The following is a 21,165-nucleotide window of genomic DNA, read 5'->3' on the forward strand; positions in this document are numbered from 1 at the left end:
TGTGTATTTACCTGGTAGTAGGCTGTCAGTAATGGCTACGCCTCTCTATTTGGACTGGTAGATCTCGGCAGACTGGCAACTTTAAAAGTAGCTCTCGGTTCAAAAAAGGTTGGGCACCCCTGATATAGGGGAAACTTTTGACTGAAAAATATAAAGCCTATATATAGTGAGCCTTTCAGTTTTGTATTGTCATTATAATAGATAATGGACATCTTTTATCATATTGAGCATATTTATCATCCACAGTGTTTGCCGCTGTTAAAAGATTATATCAATTAGTAGTGGAAAGACCACGACCACGGTCTTGAATCCTGCGTCCTGATTGGTCCAAACGCAGCACTCGTAATGTTCAGCGCTCCCATATAAACCCATGCAGACTTGACATCGGTGCTATCTGTCATGCAAGTCAAAAGCATAGTGAGGAGTCCAGTGTAAAGACATTGCTGGCAGCTTACTTGTGATAGCCTTCGTTTAGTGTGTTTTCGGTGCTGCAGAAGCTTTTTAGAGCGCTATTCTTATGATTTACACACAGAGCAGGAGGCGTCTCTTTACATTTAGTTGTATTATCTGTGTTGAGAGGACGATGCCTTTGAGGACCGGACTTTTTCTCCTGATGGTGCTGAACGCATCTGCATATGAACTGGATCAAAACGAGTCTTATTCGCCCAGGAGAGCACGCTTTTCCTCCAATAGCCCTTGTAAGTAACACGCTGCCTCCATCTGCATATCTCAGAGTGCACCGCTTGCTTTTTTACCCACCGTTTCCACAATGCACAGGCTTACCTTTGCTCGTTTACTATGTGGAGGTTGTTTTTTTCGTAATTTATTTTGGCCTATGCAGCCTTTTCTGTCTAAACGAGTGCGTTGATTCATGGAGAAGGCTGCGGGATTAACGCTGTGGTTTTCGCCGGTGTCCTGCAGGCAACAGATGAGCATGGAGCTTGGAGCTGACACCTGAGAGCAGGCTGTGTCATGCTGGTAGTCTCCTTCTCATTTGCTGCATAGGTCTTACTATTAAGCATTATAGGGATTTTTCAGTGCATAAAACATAAAGCTTCCCATGTAGCCTTCATGTACAGCCTTCAAGTCAGAACAATAGTGTGTTTTTAACATTGTTTGTCACTAGGGCTGTGCCTTTTTGACAATCCAATACAACCCTGTTAGTCCACATGGTTAAATAAAATACAAATAATGGCATGAGTCATAATCCCTTGGAATAATCATAATCAAGCATGACTCTGCATGGCTTTTTAAAACATGACTTCCTTCTTTAGCACAAAAGGTACAGCCCAGTGCATGGTGACAGGGATGCTGATTCCCTTCTGCAGGAATTGCTTCATCATCATAAGATTTGCAGCTCATTCTCTGTATATTGAGAGAAATCTCTGGTCCCTGATGGCAGGCAGACTTTATCTGACTATGCAGGTCAACATGGGGCCCCAGATTCAAAGTCTGCCAAGTAGGCTTAGGCTCCGCGATGACATTTCGTAATGGTTATTACGAGGGATTTGAGTCAGGCTGCTTGCAATCTCAGTGGATTCTTGGATGAGGAATAAGGAAAGCCAACTAACTGGACACACTGATTTACAGATTATGTGTATAGCCCATTACTGGTGTAATATTTCATGTCGGTTGCATGGAATTAAGACTGTGTTCCTTATGGCCAAGTTAGTTTTTGGATAATGACTGAGTGATGTTGCAGGGTAGCTGTTTCATTGGTTTTACAAAGATGGGGATCAGGGTTACTTGTGGGTTAATCAGCCTTAGCTATTCCGGTTAGTGCGAGGCTACTGCAATTAATATGGCAGCATGTATTTAATGTGATATATGTTTATTGGATACATTCTGGATATGTAATAGGACTGTGCTTGGTTATTCATCAAAAATGTTAAAGTGGTTTACAGCAGAGTCCTCAAATTCAGCTTGAAGACAGAGTCTGGTGGAAGTCTGTGGGTGTGGGTGTGGGTGTGTGTGGGTGTGTGTGTGTGTGTGTGTGTGTGTGTGTGTGTGTGTGTGTGTGTGTGTGTGTGTGTGTGTGTGTGTGTGTGTGTGTGTGTGTGTGTGTGTGTGTGTGTGTGTGTGTGTGTGTGTGTGTGTGTGTGTGTGTGTGTGTGTGTGTGTGTGTGTGTGTGTGTGTGTGTGTGTGTGTGTGTGTGTGTGCCCCAGTGGTACAAGTGTATGTTTGTGTGAATCCACAGGCACGCCAACAATTTTCAGTAAAGTCTTTGGTATTTCTGGTGCAGTTCATCCAAGCTCTGCTGAATAGAACCAAACAGTGGAATATATGTCCTTGCCAAGAGAAAAGCGTTTTCGTGCCAAATAGTGTCTGAAACTCTCTGCGTTGTAAGGTGTCCAAGTCTCCAGTCAAGTCACTATTTGCCCCAAGTGACTGTATGTCTTTTGTGAATCACCAAAGTATGACATTTCTCCTTTGTCCGCCACATATTTTAGCTGAAACCCTGGCAACCCTTGTGTAATGAGCTCAGAGAGTGTGCAGTTATTCCCAGTGCACCCACTGCTGGCTCCCCTGCTGATGCTTCATTCTCTGTGCCCACAGCAGATGTGGCACGCTGTCTCAACAGTGCCCTCCAAGTTGGCTGCGGAGCCTTCGCCTGCCTGGAAAACTCAACGTGTGACACAGACGGCATGCATGACATCTGCAAGTCCTTCCTATACAGTGCTGCTAAATTTGACACTCAGGTACACACTCTAATTCATCTCACAATGACTTCTATTTCCACTGGTGTGTTTAGGATTACATGGGTGTAACTGTCAGGGCAAGAATGTGTAAAGCGCTGCTGTGTTTTTACAGGGTAAAGCATTTGTGAAGGAGAGCCTTAAGTGCATTGCCAATGGCATCACATCGAAGGCATTCCCCACCATCCGCCGCTGCTCCACCTTCCAAAGAATGATTTCCGAAGTCCAGGAGGAGTGCTACAGCAAGCTGGATATCTGCACTGTTGCCCGATCGAATCCAGACGCTATTGGAGAAGTGGCACAGCTACCAAGTCATTTCCCCAATAGGTGAGCCCATCCTCTAATATATAAACAAAACACGACTTGATTAAGGCTATGAGGACACATTGTATGTCGATCGGCATATCAGAGTTTGAAGCTGATGATGTTCAACAGGCTCTTTGACCACAGAGTAGATTTTAAAGCAATAGTTTATTTCTCCAGTAATCAGGCTGTCAGAGTAGCTCGTTTTAAGTGAATGAGACATATTTTTGAATCACAAATAATATACATGATTGTCTTGTTGCAAATACTAAATGTCCTCCTCATTTGTGCGGCATCACAAATGGCCACATTTGTATTGATTTCCATGTTTTGGTTACCATCTGCGTCAAACGTTCTTTCATACAAAGACAGAAATGAAACATGAGTATCGAGTTGTTTGTGTTTTTTGTTCCTATTGTTACATGTGGGATTGCAGTTTGGGAGTGGATACAAAAGGGCTAGCACAAGGCTTAGTAGTGACTGGAGAAGGGAAGGTCACTCCCATATGGATGACATCAGACTAGCATGTGTGGAAATACAAAGTCATAACTGTAAGCAGGTAGAACAAGACGGAATTAACTAAAGAGCCCTGCTGTTCTTATTTGTTCTTTTCGTCCTCACAATCTGGGATGTTTTTGTTCTGTAGGTTTTATGGTAAGCTGCTACAGAGCCTGATGGACTGTGATGAGGACACAGTGGAGCGCGTTAGGACCAGCATGGTGTCGCGGCTGGGCCCAGAGATGACCATGCTTATTCAGCTGCTGCAGAACAAGCCCTGCCCATCCACTGCTGTGGCTGCAGCTGCCGCCATCCCCACTGGAGTGGAGAGCCGTGGGAGCTGGCGCTGGTCCATGGGTCCCCATATGTACAAGATCCAGCCTAATCTGCGAAACAGAGACTCTGCCAGTCATTTTGGCAAAAAACGCTCTGCCAGTGACAACTCCTAACTCAGATTCAGAAATTACACACACTCCTCAAAACTTCATGAAAGCTCCTCTATTCCCTAGGGGTGCTAGAGTCCATTCCTCCGCTTAGACTGGAAGTTACAGAAACGTGCACCTCTAGGGAATGCCGGAGCGCCCGTAGAGTTGATATCAGAGTTTGATTGTTGTTATATTGTATATCCTACACTTTAGGCTTGAGAGAAATCCCCCTTCCATCGAGTCCGCTCACAGTTTAGTGTTGAACATATGGCTGTTGCATCTGTGCGACATGGTCCTCTTCACCTCCTCCAACAGAGATGAACCCTAAACAAGTATTTTGATGCAAAGAAAAAAAGATAAGAAAATAACAGCCATAGTGGTCCACAGCTCTAGTGCACAAGTCCATATTTTAAAAAGACAAAAATCGCATTATCCCGACATTCATTCATGAATAGAGATCTGTAGTTGGATTATTAGTAGTTCATTTATAGGAATGGGGAGTTATTGGTAGATGTATCTAAATATTTCAGCAGTGAGGCCAGTCAAATTGTGAGCATGAGATGTGGAAATGAGTTTAATATCTATTTTCTGACTAACATAACAGTCAAAATGTACTGTAAGTGATCTGAGACAGCCATAGCTAGCCCTCTAAAAGAGCTCATACGGAGTGAGGTTTGTAGAGGTTTTAATGATAATCTTAAACTGACCAAAAAACGTATAACTGCCCTGAATGCTATTACATGAAAAACCAAAATAGTATCTTATAGTTTTTTTCTGATAGCGGATGCCGCCATGTGTTTCAAATCATCATCCTGCACATGTCCAGGTCGTGGCCAAGTCTAACTGTCAGAAAAAAATCCATTGTGTATATCTAGTATCCACTTGTAATGCATATGACTGTTGAGATATATATGGGACCATGTTTAGAGGAATCTGTATCCATGATCCATGCCTTCACCGACGAGAGAGCAGCCATCTTCTTAGACTGATGATTCTCTGAGGTGAATACCCTGACATACACACTGACTTCCAGTGTCAAGATTAAGAGTGTATATTTAAAACAAAAAAAAAGCCTTGTTGGATGATATTTATTTTCCTACTATATTATTTAATTGCATTATTTTAGTTTTACTTAGTTTACAGATTTAAAACTAAAAAGCAGTTCAGTCATGGCTCCTATTTGAACATGAGCTCTATGCCAAAAAGAGAAGTGAGCTGACACTCTGGTGACTGAATGGGACCCATGTCATGACTCTGTGCTGGCCATAGGGGAACAATGTTGGCCATTCAAGTCAGGGGATCTACTTAATGGGTGTTATAAGGGACCACAACAAAACCATAGCTTCATTTTGACACATTTTCTGGTTGAAAAAAAAAAAAGGCCGCCATTGCAGCTGCTATTGAGGAGTAACCAGGTAGAATCACAGTCAAACAAACACCAGCATCAAGTCTTTTGATTGTTACGCCCTAGTTTGCGTGCTTCTCTTCGCATTTCTTTCCTGTTATTATTTATTTTTGTATTTAATTGTTTTAATGTGTGTTCTGTTATTATAGAGTAGAGACAGATCTGGGAAAGATGCAAGAGAACTAGTCGCATGCATGATAGGAACACATACTGTGGTGTCTGTATCTACTTTAGCCTTTGGTCAAGAAGCTTTTAAAGCCCCTGGACCCTTGGTTTTCAACAACACAACGTAACATATGAAGTAGGCGAAGCTAACGTTAAAAGAAATGTCCTAAATCCACTTTTGCAGCACAGATTATCACATGTTTGTGGTTATCGGTTCAAATCACAGAAACAAGAAGCTTATGTTAGTGTTAGCCTCTATCCAATTGGCAAGTCTCTTACAAAAACATCACGTGAAAGCTGGAAATGTTCTCGATAATACTGCATGGCATTCAGAGACAATCACTCCGAATCAGTAGATCAGATCAGAGCCACAGTCACTTCATGCTGGTGTTTGTTTTATCTGTACCTGGTGGAAAGATGGGGGTTTTGAGCCACAATGTCATTAAAACGTTCAATGTTTAATGTTAGTTTTTGCTTGGCAGCCAATTGCAAATGTTCGTGCACATTGACAATGCAATGGAGAGATTTATGTGAAAACCAGGGCTGGGTTTAGTTCCCTCTGAAAACACCCATTCTTCAAAGTTTAAAACCTTGAAAATAGCTGTATAACAAAATGATGTAATAAAGATTTTATTTCAGAAAATTATTCCTACATTGTCCTTGACAATAAGAGCGCAGCGCAGACCAGAAACAGAGATGTCAAAGTAAAAGCTATGTTAAGAACTCCAAACTATGCAATAATCTCACATACAAAGGATTCACAGCAACACCGAAATGGACCTTTATTTCACTCAGTGCAAGCTCATGCTGTCTGAATAAAGCATCAGTGTGTGTGCGTTCATGTCACTCACTCAGTGTGAAGGCAGTGCTCCTCTATTTTACTTTCCGTTTCTGTGTTTTTTGCAAAGTGGGGTTTCTTTTTTTGTTTTCCGTGAATATGAGCATTTATTTTGTGTCATTTGGTGCAAAAGGAGTTCTGAAGGAATCCCTTGGGAGGTTAAGAGCTATCGTCACACTGTTGTATATCCGAGCTTAATATTGTATGTTAAATGTGCACTTTGCATCTTAACCACTATAAAGGGCATTGAAACATTCAGCACATGTGCCATTGAGACATGTTTTATTTTCCCAGCGTATGAAAACCCGTTATGTTTTGCATCCTGAAGGGCCAGGGCTTCTTCATGTACTATTGATACATATGTGTGTATCTTTGTTGTCCATGGGTAAATCCGAAACCCAACAGCTGCTGCTAAACTGTTTCTCTGTCTGAGTCTGTCCAGATGCCCGCTCTGGTTTGTCAACACACAGTGAGCTCAGCATCAGTCCACGCTCACATTCAAGCACTTGATTGTCTACCCGTGTCTTCATATTTTATTTTTTGTATGAACTTTCCTCGTGTCAAATATGTTTGGCACGGGCAAATGGACTGTTTCCTCACCAGGTTAAATGTAATGGTAATTTCAGAGAATGTACCTGTATACTGAATGTCTGCTTCGACGAGGACATGCCCGAGTTAGGTGACCCGTGAAGGCTGTTAGAAAAAACAAAAAAAGAGAGAAAAGTGTATTAGTTGCATTTTTAGATTTAAATTCAAGTAAAGGGTGCTTAAGGTGGTATTGGAGCATTATTCAATTCGACCCATAGTGAGTTTTGTGAAACTGTTTTCCTGTCAACACTAGAGACGAGAGTCTCCTTCGCTTCTAACACGTCATGGTACTCTTTCCTCTCAAGACTTGAAATAGATAAATGTCGTGCTAAAACTAAATCACAAAGCTTCAGTGACTAGTAAAGTTTATTTTGTATTCATATATATATATATATAAGTGACAGTTATTTTACTATCAGATTAAAAAGCATATAGAGGATTTAAGGATGTTACTGAAGTTCCTGATACAGATGCTATGTAACGCATGATTGACCCTTGTGAATCACTTGCACTTTAAAATATACCCATATACATATATACCCATACTGTGTATATGTTTGGGTTTTTCCTCTGTACTGAAAAGTCATGAAAGATACAAATGCATCAATTGTGTGTCTTTTGCTGATCAGAAATAAAATATTTATCATATCTGGCATATGGTATGAAATAAGTTTCTCTGCTCGTGTTTCACTCATTTGGATCCATTTGCATCCCAACCTAGCATTTTCAATAAGTCCATAAGTCCTCTACATTAGGTGAGCTTAGAGATGCATTCATGTTCTAACTGTATGGTTCACAGGGAACAGCAAACATGTATGAGAAAGTGTTCACCAGTCTCCCCCAAAACCACAAAACACATAAAAACAGAAGTACCAAACGACCACAAGCTCCCAATTATCTGTGAAAGTGTAAAACGTGGTATGGCCCAGACATGCTAAAACACTTCTGCAGGATTGTATGGATTGCATATTCCCTTCCCACTCCCCCCCTTTAACCAAACCGCAAAATATACAATAAATGTGTCACCAAGAACACCATGATATTATCCAGAGCTATTAGCTTTTCTAATTTCCTCAGTAACATGATACATAGAAACAGGCTCAGTCTTCAGGCTGCACCCGTTTTCAAAGAGCTGCATTCATGTCCTTTTAAGTCCCAAATCTTTTACAAAACAAAAATAAAGGGAGAAAGATGTTTCTATTAAATGTCAACAATGTCGTAACATGTCAAAAGCACACTTTCGAAGTGGACCCCAAATCTTTATTCGAGACAGAAGCCCCCAAGAGCATCAACTTCTGATTCAAGGTGTGATTGCTGAATATGTTCAATATCATATCATATTGATCATATTTGGTGTCTAAGCTCTGTTCTTGTGTCTATACCAATATATAACCAGCTGAGTAGAGCAGGGATTTAGTGACAATAATAACTCCCCCTTTTTGGGCCTACAGGTGTATGCTGTGTCGGGGTGGGGTTCAGAAAAGCTTTTTTAATAAATATAAAAAGGGGCTGCTGACAGCTTTCGGGCGAGTGCTAAGGCTGCAAAAGGTTCATAGTGGACTGACATTTTAAACTTGCAATTACTGATTTTCCAATGACTTCAGGGCAGCGGAACAAGCTGTGGTTACCAAACAGAAATATCATCATCTTTTAACTTCATGTGGGAAAGTATTAGCCTGCGGATGATTAATATACATCCAACCAACACAGAGCAACATTAGCATGCCTTTTCCTTGTGTTTCCCGAATTGTTCTTTACTCCTGCTGTGTCTTACTCGTCCCCCTTTTGCCAATATTTGAGTACGTGTTTATGTGTTTGTCTCCCGTATTGCTGCACACCTGCCTGTGATTACATTACATTTGTTCGACGCTTTTATCCAAAACGAATTACATACATTCAATACTGTGGGCAATCCCCACAGGAGCAATTTGGGGTGAAGTGTCTTGCCCAGGGACACAATGACATGCTGACTGCAGTGGGACTTGAACTTGCTATCCCCTGATTCAAAGTCCAGCACACTACCCACTGAGCCACAGCCTCCCTGATCAGCTCATCGCCTCTCCTGCAAATCAAGCCCACCTAATTTCGAACTCTTTTTGCCAGTGTGCTAGCTATGCTATGCTATGCTATGCTATGCTATGCTATGCTATGCTATCCTTTGCTCTAATCGTTGTTGGCTACCAGTTTTCCTGCCTGCCAATCTACTCTCTTCGCCATCACTGCCACGCCGCCTAACTGGTCTACAGTCATCCCTTCAACCCATCTCCATCCATCATTACAAGAATATTCTAGCATGGCCCTACCTCTGTGACTGTGCCTCATCATGATTGGGTCTTCCTTAAAACTAAAGCATAGAATTACATTTGGATTTTCTCGTCGTTGTAGCTCTGTTTATGGTCTCCTCCAACTCCTGAGTTTAAGTATCTGTGGTTTTAGCTGCTAAATGTTCCATGATCTTGACCAGGTGGCCCCTAACTTTCACAGTCTAGGTAGCATGATGAGGGTGAGCCAAAAACAGTTTAAAAAACCAAGAAGCGAGAAGATGCCAAAGAGCTGAAGGGTAGTGTATAGTTGGTGATAAATCTGTAGTTTCACTACTATGAGAAACTCTCATTTCCCCCCCATATGGTCCATATTGAATAGCCAAGGGTAAAAGAATAGATTTTACAGTAGAGACTTCCGTTAGCATGACGATGGTTGTGATTTTGCATGTAATTTAGATTTTCCTATATATGTTATGTATAACTTTCTTTAGAAAAAAATGAAAATCACATATCAGGTAGTTATCAATCAAGTTTTGTACAACCTATATACCTTGAATATTATTATTTCCACATTTCATTATGGTTTCCCAGATCCCATCAGAACGTGTGAAAAACCCTGCGGGACCCACACAAAGAAAGATGAAGGACACAGAGAGCACCTCCTGATGAAAATGAACTTTCTTAAACTTGAACACAAACGAGCTGAAACTGCAAAGTGCTCCGTTGGGTTGGAGAGCCTGAGGAAAAGAGGGGGCAGAGCGCACGAGGCTCCATGGACGCTAATCTCAGTCAGAGGGAGATATCATTTCATGCCTATTTAGAGAAGAGTCCTGAAGGGCTTTCTCATCAGCCGCTCTCCAGTCTCATGGATAGGTGATGCAGCAGCTCACAGATTCTATCATCTCCCTTTTTTAAAGAGACATTCACTCTCAGCCCTTCAATGAATTTAGCACAAGCATGATGGACAGAACCAAACGCTTTAGAATGTCTTCATACAATCCGTTTTCAAATCTGTCTCTCACTCTTATTTGCCGAGTTACGTAGCTGCATTTCTGTAGTGGGCAACTTTGAAAAGCAACTTTTCATTGTTTCCAAATGGCTGCCTTGAACACAGAGAAATCTGGTTGCCAGGAAACATTTGAACAGATTTTTGACCCCGTCTATTCACTTTGTTGCATGGACCGCTGCCAAGTGTCTCAGCGCCCTGGCAATCACAACCAGAGTAATAATGAGTAATGATGAAATTAGAATGTAATTATGCAGATGCAATTCATACCATCTGCTTGGGTCTTTTTAATTCGATGTTAATGCCTTTTTAAAGCTTGTGATGAAACAGTGCTTCAATTGAGGCATGAGATACAACACTATGGTACTTTCTGCTTTGCAATAATGGATTTAAAAACCGTCTGCAAATGTATCTCTGTAAAATACGGCTGCCTCAAAATGTGGCTCCATATGAGCAGCACAAGCATGCCTCTCTTCAAGCAGTGGGGAGCATACCTGCATACCTTTGACATACAGGGTGACCCAATGATTGCATATGACCGTGGAGCGTCCGCCTATAAGCCACCCGACATTTGTCTGTCATTATTTTGACCTCTTGATACATTTGGAGGGCGGAAAGCAATATAGTGCATGCATAGTGTCAGCAATTTGGTAGGACAAATGAACAATGCATTGTGGTTAGCGCGGTACGACAATTGCCTCTCCCAGTGTGTTTTATATTCATTATGTCCTTCTCTCTTTCCCATGAAACTTGTGGCATATTCATCAGCAGTGTGACAAATTAGATGTGCAGTGAAATGGAGTATGACTGAGAGCAGTGGAAGATTAGATCCACTCCAATCTTACCCAGCAATCACTATCCCTTCATTTCTGTGGGGAAATACCCAAGGACGGGAAAGAAAATTAGATCAAGTGTTATTGAAGAAAGCGCGGGAGTGGCAGGGGAAAGAGATGAAACGGAGCTTTTTCCCATTTCCAAAGCATCTCTAGATTTGTCTTGGAATCAAAGGCGATATGTTTTTTGTTCTGGAAATGCTGAATACATTAAACTAAACACTTACTTATGTACGGTGTGCATTATAGCAGCCAAGTGATAGGCTCACTGCCTTTGTCATCATCCATTTCTTTCTAAATGTGCAAGGCGCTATGCTATTTGTGCATCTTGAATGAGCCTAAGCCAATTAAAACGAGGGACACAATTGAGCATCACCTTCAGTTACTTCTCTGGTGCAGTTTAAATGCTCTTGGACGCTTTTCGAATGCTGCTTTCTCTTCAAGGACTTAACTATTGAACAGATCTCAAACTGAAGGAAGAATCACGAATGATGAAGCCCCTTTCTAAACAATATTGTTATAGTTTTAAGCAGAGGTAATATATGGCTTTTCTTAGTGCCTTACACTAAGTCTTAGCCTTTCTATAAGGCATGGAGGAAATGCTGAGACTTAGAGGCTGTGAGAAACTAACATGTCGGATCTACTAGAGAAAGATTTCTAGCTTAGTTCAAGTCTCAATCAAAAAAAACGATTGACACAATGAGATAAATGTTGGGAAGCCTATACGTACATCTTAGCTCCCAGTGAAGAGGCAATGTGTTGCAAATGTTCAGTCCAACATGAAGTGTATCTTCAACAGCAATCCGCAGGACATTTAGTGAACATAGCATGGCATTATATCACTTATTGATCACTAAGTGTAGATACATTCATCCTTTTCTTGCGGTGCGTGGACTTAACACAGTGTTGCAGAGACATCTAGTGGATGTTAACGGGTTATAACATTTCCTTTCTTCATAAAGGAACTGGCTAAAGCTAAGCATTTGTCATTCCCAAGAATGGACACATTTACAAGCAATACACTTAATGAAATACTGTCATAATTACGCTGCAGTCTGTCATATCAAATGTAATCTTAAATGAATCATCGCGTTGTCCTTATTCTCGCAGAATCCATCTGTGGCAATGGATGAGTCCATTATTCTTCGAGGTATCCCAGGGTCATCTGAAATAAGCTTTCATATGTGAGTCCAAATCAAAACGAGATTACACTGGACAAGAAGATCACATCTCATGTTATTGTCTTTTGATAAGCAACGATAAAGAGGTGTACTGGATTTCAGTTTCAACTAGAAATCCAAATATAAATAGGCCTAAATCAAATTCAGGTTTTAGTGACATGTCTATTGTTTATACTTCAGTTAAAGGTGGGGTAGGTAAGTTTGAGAAGCCGGCTCCAGATCGCTAGAATTTGAAAATACACAACCGGAGAAAATCTGCCACTTCCTTCCAGAGCCCCTCCTCCAACACACACGGACGCGCACATGACCAATGAGGGCACGAGATAAGTTTGTGCCCCGATGGAAGGCTGACAGGCAGGTAGGCCATCCAATCCGTTTAGCCGGCCCGGCTAAACGGATTGGTTGTACTTTTTACAGTACTACGGCTTCTACAGATGAAATTTTTTTATGGATTTTTTGTCAAAACACTTCAGATATTCATTGCTATCGGGATGTTAAGAGCATTCCATGGAATATAACAAAAAGTGTATCTCGAGCCGGTTTCTGAAACTTACCTACCCCACCTTTAACTGCATCCAAATTTGGAGGAAATTTGGAATAAACCTGTAGGTTTGATTGAGCTAGCATCGTTCAGTTCCAGTCTCTCAATCATAATGCATACTTTACACTAATATAAGGACACCCTCCCTTACATCAGTACTGGTGTATGAGTCTACTCTTAAACTGAAATGTCAATGTCAAATAAAATGTTGACGAGTGTCTTTAGTTACATATTGGCTCTAGGAAGACAGGGATCAGTTTCACTCAGTTTAAGAAAACTCTATCTCGTCTTTCAGCCGCTATCAGCCTCCCATTTTCCCGTATGATGAATTAGGGGTATTTTGTGGTAAACTGTACTTAGCGAGCTTCTTATGTTACAGTGAGGGGACACATGGTTGAATCAATAGGAAAGGCTTTGATTTTTAGAAACAGGAGTCACAAAAAGTGAGAGAAAGCATTGCTCCGAGCCTCCAGAAAAAGCTGCTGCAGTGATTAAGTCATTTACCCATCAAACTGGACACCCTAATCCCCAAGGTGTCAAACAATTCACATCTGACTTCTGAGTGCGTGTGTGGGAGCGTTTCCCCCCCTAAACTTTTGAAGTTCAGGTTTCTCGGTAAGACAGTAGAAGCCGAGGTGTACTTTGTATCGCAGAATATCGCTGTTAAGAACCTAAGCATTGCATTAAGTTTTAAGGTCTTTTAAAAACCATCATTCGTAATAAACGTTCATCTTACTGAGAGATAAAGGTCAAGGAATCCAACAAATCAAAATGCCTCTTAATAATTTGAGTTTGTTCACAAAACCAGGGGCGTTGATGTAGTTAGAAGTGGTGGCATGCTCTGTAACCATCAGACTACCAAGGAACTACATGTGTTCCTATTTCTGTTCATGTATTTTTTTTTTAAAACACCATTTTATAGTCAATGTTTTGTTATTAGGAAAAAAGGGTTTATAGACTAACCTGGAGGGGTCCAACCCAAATTAGGCCAGCAGATATAGCAAATCCAAAATGTTGGCCCTACAGGAATCCCATGGCATCATATGCGCCTAATGTCATGTCAATACTACAACACAGCGATGTCACAAAGAGCAGCTATATATAGCCTTCACCCTTAGGTGCAACCAACAACAGTGGTGCTTTAGACAGACCTCAAGTGAAACCATAAAAAAAGATAACTTAAAGATAATAAAATTACATTAATTAACTTATGTATAGTAAATATATGGAAGAAATATACAAAAAATGGAATAAACATATATCTTACATACATACAACACGATATTACTTTATTAGTCAGATCAAGTCAGAAACTTGACTTGCGTCACAGCAGCTCCATGTCCAACACCAACAGGCAAATATCCAGACACAAATACATGAAACACAAACAACAAACATTTAACATAGCAGCACAATCAGTGAGAGAAAAGCTGCTCAAAGAGCCTTCAGCTCACCTACTGAGAGGAGTGACTGATGCACAAAGGATGCTTCAGTCTGCCCTTATTGAATCGTGGGACCCTGTATCTCCGATCAGATGCTAGCAGCTCATCGTCACTGTTCAGAACATGGTTTGGGTCAGAGATGATGTTGTTGGACAGCCTCACGAGGCTGAGTCATAGAGTCTCTGACCAACAATCTTTGAGCAGATTTTTAACAGGTGGACAGTTTTGATTTTAAAGCTGCTGTCAAACACTTGTACCAGGTAGTATTGCAGTACTGGAGAATGGACATGATCACAGATGGAAAGAACAACAGAAGAATTTCTCTGCTCGCGCCAAAAGACCTAAGACGGCGGAGAAAATCAATTCTTTGTTTTGTCCTTTTGCTCAGATATTCAATATGGTCCTTCCATGACAGCAGACGGTCAATCATTACACCCAGGTATTTGTATGAAACTCCCTGCTTGATCTCATCTGCATGGATGACAATGGGGACTCTATGGGAGTCAGGTGGTGAGCCAAAAAGGATTTCCTCAGTTGTCCTGGTGTTGATCTCGAGAGCATTGCTATCAGTCCACTCGACCACCTGATTGGTGCAGCTCAGGGTCGTCTGTGTTACTGAGCAGAGATATTATTGCAGTATCATCAGAGTACTTGATGATGACTTGATTTGGTGTGTTGGTACGACAATCATCGTGTAGAGAGTAAAGAGCACAGCTGAACTCACGCAGCCCTGGGGGGGGGCGCCTACATTGGTTGTGATGGCAGATGACAGGGTTTTGTTAACCTTCACAAGTTGCTCTCTACTGGTGAGGAAAGCAGCATACCAGTAAATCAGGTATGGATTTACTTCCATTTTGGCCATTTTTGACACCAAGATGTCTGCTTGAATGCTGATGAGAAGTCTAGGAAGAGGGCTCTTGCATAGGTGTTAGGTTTATCTAAATGTTTAGTGATGATGTGAACCAGAGTGGCCACAGCATCTTCCGTACCGCACCCTTGTTTATAGGCAAATTGGTATGGATCCAGTTTGTCTTGTGTTGTACTGATAAGAAATCGGAGCAGAATTCTTTCTAGTGCTTTCATAATCACTGATGTGAGGGCTATTGGTCTGTAGTCCTTATGTTCTTTTGGGCATGGAATTTTGGACAGCGGTTTGATGTGTGAAGTTGTCCATGACAGAGGGATGGCGTGTCAATAGAAGCCTGAAAGATGGGTTGCGACACTGGAGCCAGCTCAGTAGCAAAGTTGTTCAGCAGAAAACCGCTGCACCCATCTGGCCCAGCCGCTTTCTTGGTGTTGGTGTACTGAAATGTTTTTCTGACCTCTTCGACACTGATTGTAATTTTGTCAGAGGAACCAGGTATTATGGTTTCGAGCATTTCAGTGCACTTTGCAGAATTATCCAGTGACTCAAAATGGGTAAGGAACGTGTTTAGTTCGTTAGCAAAACAAAATTCATTGTTCGTCACAATAGGTTTAGCTGAGGATGACATTCCTGTCATGGTACACATACATGTACCACCCCTGCTCCATCCTACTCAATGTAACCCTCCCAGAACAATGATAAGGTGTTTGTTTCCCCGGGAGGGATTTGACAGCGGACCCTTGTGAATTGGGGAGCACAGGTACGTTTTTAGTACTAGAGGCTGGTTAATATATCTGTACCTCATTATACAGCTAACAAACTGGACTTATTTAAGACACTTGTGTTGCGCTAAACAAGTTAGAATAGTTTGTTACAGTCGACGGGCCAACCAACCACCTGGCATCGAGAGTAAACCTTAGTTAAAGGGGACCTATCATGCAAAATGCACTTTTTGATGTCTTTTATACATGAATATGTGTCCCCGGTGTGTCAGGGAAATCACGCAGCGTCACAAAATAAAAGCCTCTCTCTTTTCCTCCGTACCCAAATCTCTAAAAACGGGGGTACAATGGAGCTGATCCAGATTTGCGGCCAATATGACGTAATATCGTCGGCGGACCCACAGCACTATCAGAAACGTTGCTATCAGAAACAATGCCCGACTGGTTTGGACGTAATATGGTCGGTGTTTACATTAGCATCGCTAACACTCAGAGCTAACCTGAGAGAGCATGTGTGTGAAGAAGCAGGAAATAAAAAGGAACTCACCTTGTGGTGTAACCGGCAAGAGAGAAAGCATGAGCTCCAAACTGTTTCAGAGATAATCCTTGATCTAATAATCCTTGATCTAATAATCCTTGCGTTTCATCAGCGCAGCATTTTAGACAGTATCTGCCAGGTCCCGCATGAGCCGACATTTTTTTTGCCTTTATTTATACAGTCTCATTGAGACACAGGCTCTCATTCTCAAGAGAGACCTGTTTATATCCAGAATCAGCACTTTTGTAACAGGAAGTGAAATAGAGGGGTATGAGGCATGGCTAGAATGGGTGATCTGTTTGGTTTTTGGACCAAAACACTTCATAGACATGTTTTTTATATTTTTTTATATATCTGAATGCTATTGCCTCAAAATAGCATGACAGGTGACCTTTAAGCTTACCTGCAGACATGAAACCATCCAATAAAAGGTTTTTAAACGCAACACTTGCTTCTGTCATTCTTCTACAGATTCGCCATGAATTGTCTGTGCAAACAAATATCTAACCCTAATACGTGGTGGGAAACAATTGTTAAACAAACGCGAGTTGCAACAGCTTCCTCATACAATGATAAAGGCCTTGGGAGTTTAACCTCCGTAACAGTGACCTCTAGTGGCAGTGATGGGATTAATACAGCACAACGCAGGATTGACTGGTGTGGCTTAAATCACAGGTGCAGTTTAAACAGTCTGAGATACAGCAGTGGGTAGATTTTGTTTCAGACACAGCCTTTATTTTAAGATCAAAGTATAAATAGTAAGATCGGGGGGAACTTTGTAAAGAAATTATTTTTGCTCAATGTATAATGAGTTGGATAGGGGGAGATTGTTTTCAGTTGATGACAATGCTAAATTATTTTATATTTATATTAATGTTATGTTTTTTTTATTGTGCAAATAAACCTTCCTGCAGCTTTTTTCATTTGTTGGTTAAGATTTCTTAATTAATGGACATTTAATTTCAGAACATTTATTTTTACAAATCATACATTTTTAAAAAGCAATAGGGACTAAATCTGTCATTGTATAAAGTGTTGGGCGCATGTCCCATAAATGACACTTATGAGTACAACACTACTAAATCTTTGTTTCATTCCACAAATGCAGTTTGTTGTATACCCCTACTAAGTGTTACCACCTACCAAGCCATCTGCTATTCCTCTGATTTTCCAAACTAACCCATCAACAGTTTCAATCAGTCTTTAAAAGGCTCCCGCTCAGGCCTATAAGTGCCCTGCATATATCTCCCAGCGTGCCCCAGTGGGACAGGCCGGTCTGTCCTGGTTCCTGTCTGCTCGGGACGCGCGTCTCGGCCTCAGTGAAGCATCGCAGGCTGGCGCCGCCGCCTCTCCACTTCCACAACATCAGGTGTAAAGTTACTGTTTGTTGTGGCCTGGGAACACTAATAACGCGGCAGGGAAACAATGTTGATGGCAAAGCTGTTCGACATCACCTAAGATCACTCAACCCCCGAGGACCTGTGTGCCGATTAAGTGGCTTTACTTGGCTGACCAGAAGCGTGGTTTGGGTGCACACTGAATAAATGAACCCCCCTCCTTTCTTTTTAAACAGGTTTATTATTCTGGGACAGTTTCACTTGTTTCTAATGAGGCAACACTTTTGTTTCAACACATTTACGCACCAAATGTTCTGTAAATGTCTCAAATCCAATCCTCAAAAGTGTACGGTTTTTTCTTTCAAATTATTCACAGTGCTTTAGTACTGAATAATCCGCCCTCCCCCCCGCCCCCTTTCTTTTTTAAAACAGGTTGATTATGAGACAGTTGTTTCTAATAATCTAGAAACGTCTTTTTCAACACATTTAAGCACAACCATTCCTGTCAAAGTGTTTCAAATCCATGAAAAGGGTTACATGTTGATTAATATTCCCATTTTAAAATGTTAAAGAGCAACACCTTCCCTACGACACTTTAACTGTTAAACAACATTTTAAACTAGTTGTAAAACTCCAAAAGTATTGGAAAAAGACAGATGCAATATAAAACTCGTCAATTTACTTCAGAATTATCAATTTGTTTCACCTTTTCACAAAGTCTGGGTTATTTAAAAAAAATAGTTTGCAGGATTTTTCCTTTTTTGAATGTGTTCCTTCATGCTTGAATGTACCATAAATTGCTTGAAATAACAGGGTCAGATAAATGAAATGTAATAATGTGAGGTGTTCCTGTAAGGTGAGAAGAAAAGGAACTGTGCGCAGGGTGGGTGTTGTCCAGTGTTTTGGAGAGGTGACAGATCTATCTCTACCTTCCTCTTTAGCCGGACCCTTGAAAGATTTAAATCTCCCCATGCCCCTCACTCATCAGTCAGTGAAGAGATACCTCCGGCAGCATCACCAGCAGATATAGAGCACCGTGCGTAAAAACGACCTGACAGTTCTTCAGCCTGACACAATGGCATTGGTTGGGATGCATCTCAGTTTAACGACCACGACGCCTTTCTCAGTGAAGGATATTCTGAAGCTGGAGCACCACCACGATTTCGAAAATGATTTTTTGATTACTGATCAAGTTGTTCCGATGAATTGTCAGCACGTGTCCCGGCCCAGGGACCTTTATGACTGCCAGGCTGAGCAGTGCGTCTCCGGGATGCAGGAGAAGCTCCATATTCACAACTCAGCAGCAGAAGAGGAGATACATGAGCAGGGTGAGATTACTCTACAAGTTATATAACAGTGTTTACATATATATAAAGTATCTACTCTCTGATGGCAGGCTATTCAGGGTTGTTCAGGCCGAGGGCGTGCGCGGCCTTTAGTGCGTAATAGCAGGGATTGAACTACCTGTCACGTTTTTCTTTTCTTAAAACCTCTAAATGTATAAACAAAATTACTGAGAAGAATGTATCTTTTAACAAACACAGATTTACCTAAAAAAGACATTTACGTAGTTGCAATATTCGCCAAGAATATCAAGTGATCAACTAAATTTAAGAGCAGGCAATGATTGATTTTATTATTACCTTTATTCATTATAATCATGTATGACAAGCTTTATATTTAATCATGGATGAACCGTTTTAATAGAAAATGGGCACAGAAGTGTTGTTTTTTATAATTTTCACAGGTTCTTAATTAACTCATGAACAGTGTGATAAATAAATATGTAATATTTATTGTTTTAAACTTAGTTTAACCATAAGATGTCGTCTTTGACACGTTCAAATAATCGAATTCACTTATTTACTAACGTTTACTTAATGCCATGTGTTGTTTTTGACTTTGCTGTGGCACAAGTAAATGTTTTTTTGGTTAAAATGTGGAAAGAATAAACATTATTATATACTGTAAAATATACTGCAGGTATCATGACGATGATGTGTACAGGGTCGTCTCTTGCAATAGTTTGTTATTGTGCAAAAAAAAACATGGACTTGAACAAAAAAAACATCTTGCTCCATCAACATATGTTCAATTTAAAAATAATAAAATTGGAAACCTATTAAGTCTTTCAATATTTATATTTGATGATGAGATAACGTGTAATTTTTTGGAAGCAACATTTTAAAGATATTTAGCATTTAGGTGTTTGTTTTTTCTTTAGCCTATTTGACTGTTTTATTTTCTCATATGCAGACATAAGCGGTCTTGACAGTTCACCTGACAGTGAGAACACCCTGAAGAACGGATCCCGGCCCCGCAGGAAGCCCCGGGTCCTCTTCTCCCAGTCCCAGGTGTCCGAGCTGGAGAGGCGCTTCCGGCAGCAGAGGTACCTGTCCGCCCCGGAGAGAGAGCACCTGAGCCTGGCCCTGAAGCTCACCTCCACACAGGTGAAGATATGGTTCCAGAACAGGAGGTACAAGTGCAAGAGGCAAAGGCAGGACCTGTCTCTGGAGCTGGGGTTCCCCTCTGCAGGAAGGAGGGTGTCGGTGCCGGTGCTGGTGCGGGACGGGAAGATCTGCAGCTCTGCACCGTATAACGTGACTCTGGGACATTATAACCCCGTGTTTGGATACGGAAACAGCGGCAGTGTGTACGGCTGCGGCTATCACAGCGTGTCACCCTCAGCCGCACAGATGTGTAATAATAATAATAATAATCAGATGGTGGATATACCAGGTGAGGGGGGCTTCAACCACGGACACTTCCAGGCTTCATTACAGAGTGTAAGAGGCTGGTGATCAAAGCAGGGAAATGGCGTGTATTATGGCATAATTCAATGGAGAATTTGTATATATTGTTTATGTATCTTTAGGAATTGTTCTGTTGTTAAAAAAGCCTTATAATAATAAATAATGGGTGGATATTTACTGTCATCGAAAATATGATATCCTTTAATATTTTCCTACGATTATAAAAAGTTATACAATATTGGTTATACAATTCGTGTTATTTTCTAAACTAATCCACAACTTCGTTTTGCTATTAGATTATTTTTAGTTATAATATTTAATTCGTGTTTTTATTTATTTATCTATTCTACTGGCGCTTCATGGAACATAAGCCTGCATTTTTCGAAGGTGATAGCCTACTGTCCAACTTTGACAAAAAACAACATTAAAACGTATTTGAAACGTCATTAATGTGTATACTTTAACTAAATAATACCTTAATTCAGTTAAAATGTGCAATCCTCTTAATTTCCAATTGAAGTGAACATACCTGATTAGAAGCCCTTTAATGGCCGGTTGCTGAGCTGTCCTGTGTTGTTATCAAAGAGAGCCATCACACAGCTAATGGATGAAGTGACATCTGACCTGCAGGGCTGCTCTATCAAACTGACCTCATTATTGTCCCATTCACAAATCCGCTGATAAGGCTGGGGAGCTTGTCCTGTCCCGGAGCTTTGCTTGGTAAACAAACCCGCAGACACAGTGGCTCTTTAACTTCTTCAAAC

The 21,165-nt window shown here is 41.0% G+C and overlaps 2 protein-coding genes across 2 annotated transcripts; both read left to right on the top strand.

Annotated features, from left to right (window-relative positions):
• The first annotated feature begins 411 nt into the window (after nt 1-411).
• Nucleotides 412-7,594, top strand: stc1 (stanniocalcin 1). Its single transcript, XM_034090404.1, has 4 exons — nt 412-698; nt 2,558-2,700; nt 2,813-3,024; nt 3,647-7,594. Exons 1-4 carry the CDS (start codon nt 518-520, stop codon nt 3,945-3,947), a joined length of 837 nt encoding a protein of 278 aa, XP_033946295.1. The 5' UTR covers nt 412-517; the 3' UTR covers nt 3,948-7,594.
• Nucleotides 7,595-18,735: 11,141 nt separating this feature from the next.
• Nucleotides 18,736-20,449, top strand: nkx2.7 (NK2 transcription factor related 7). Its single transcript, XM_034090277.1, has 2 exons — nt 18,736-18,976; nt 19,905-20,449. Exons 1-2 carry the CDS (start codon nt 18,739-18,741, stop codon nt 20,447-20,449), a joined length of 783 nt encoding a protein of 260 aa, XP_033946168.1. The 5' UTR covers nt 18,736-18,738.
• The last annotated feature ends 716 nt before the right edge of the window (nt 20,450-21,165 follow it).

The sequence above is a fragment of the Pseudochaenichthys georgianus genome, chromosome 9 (assembly GCF_902827115.2).
Source record: "Pseudochaenichthys georgianus chromosome 9, fPseGeo1.2, whole genome shotgun sequence".
Classification (NCBI taxonomy): Eukaryota; Metazoa; Chordata; class Actinopteri; order Perciformes; family Channichthyidae; genus Pseudochaenichthys; species Pseudochaenichthys georgianus.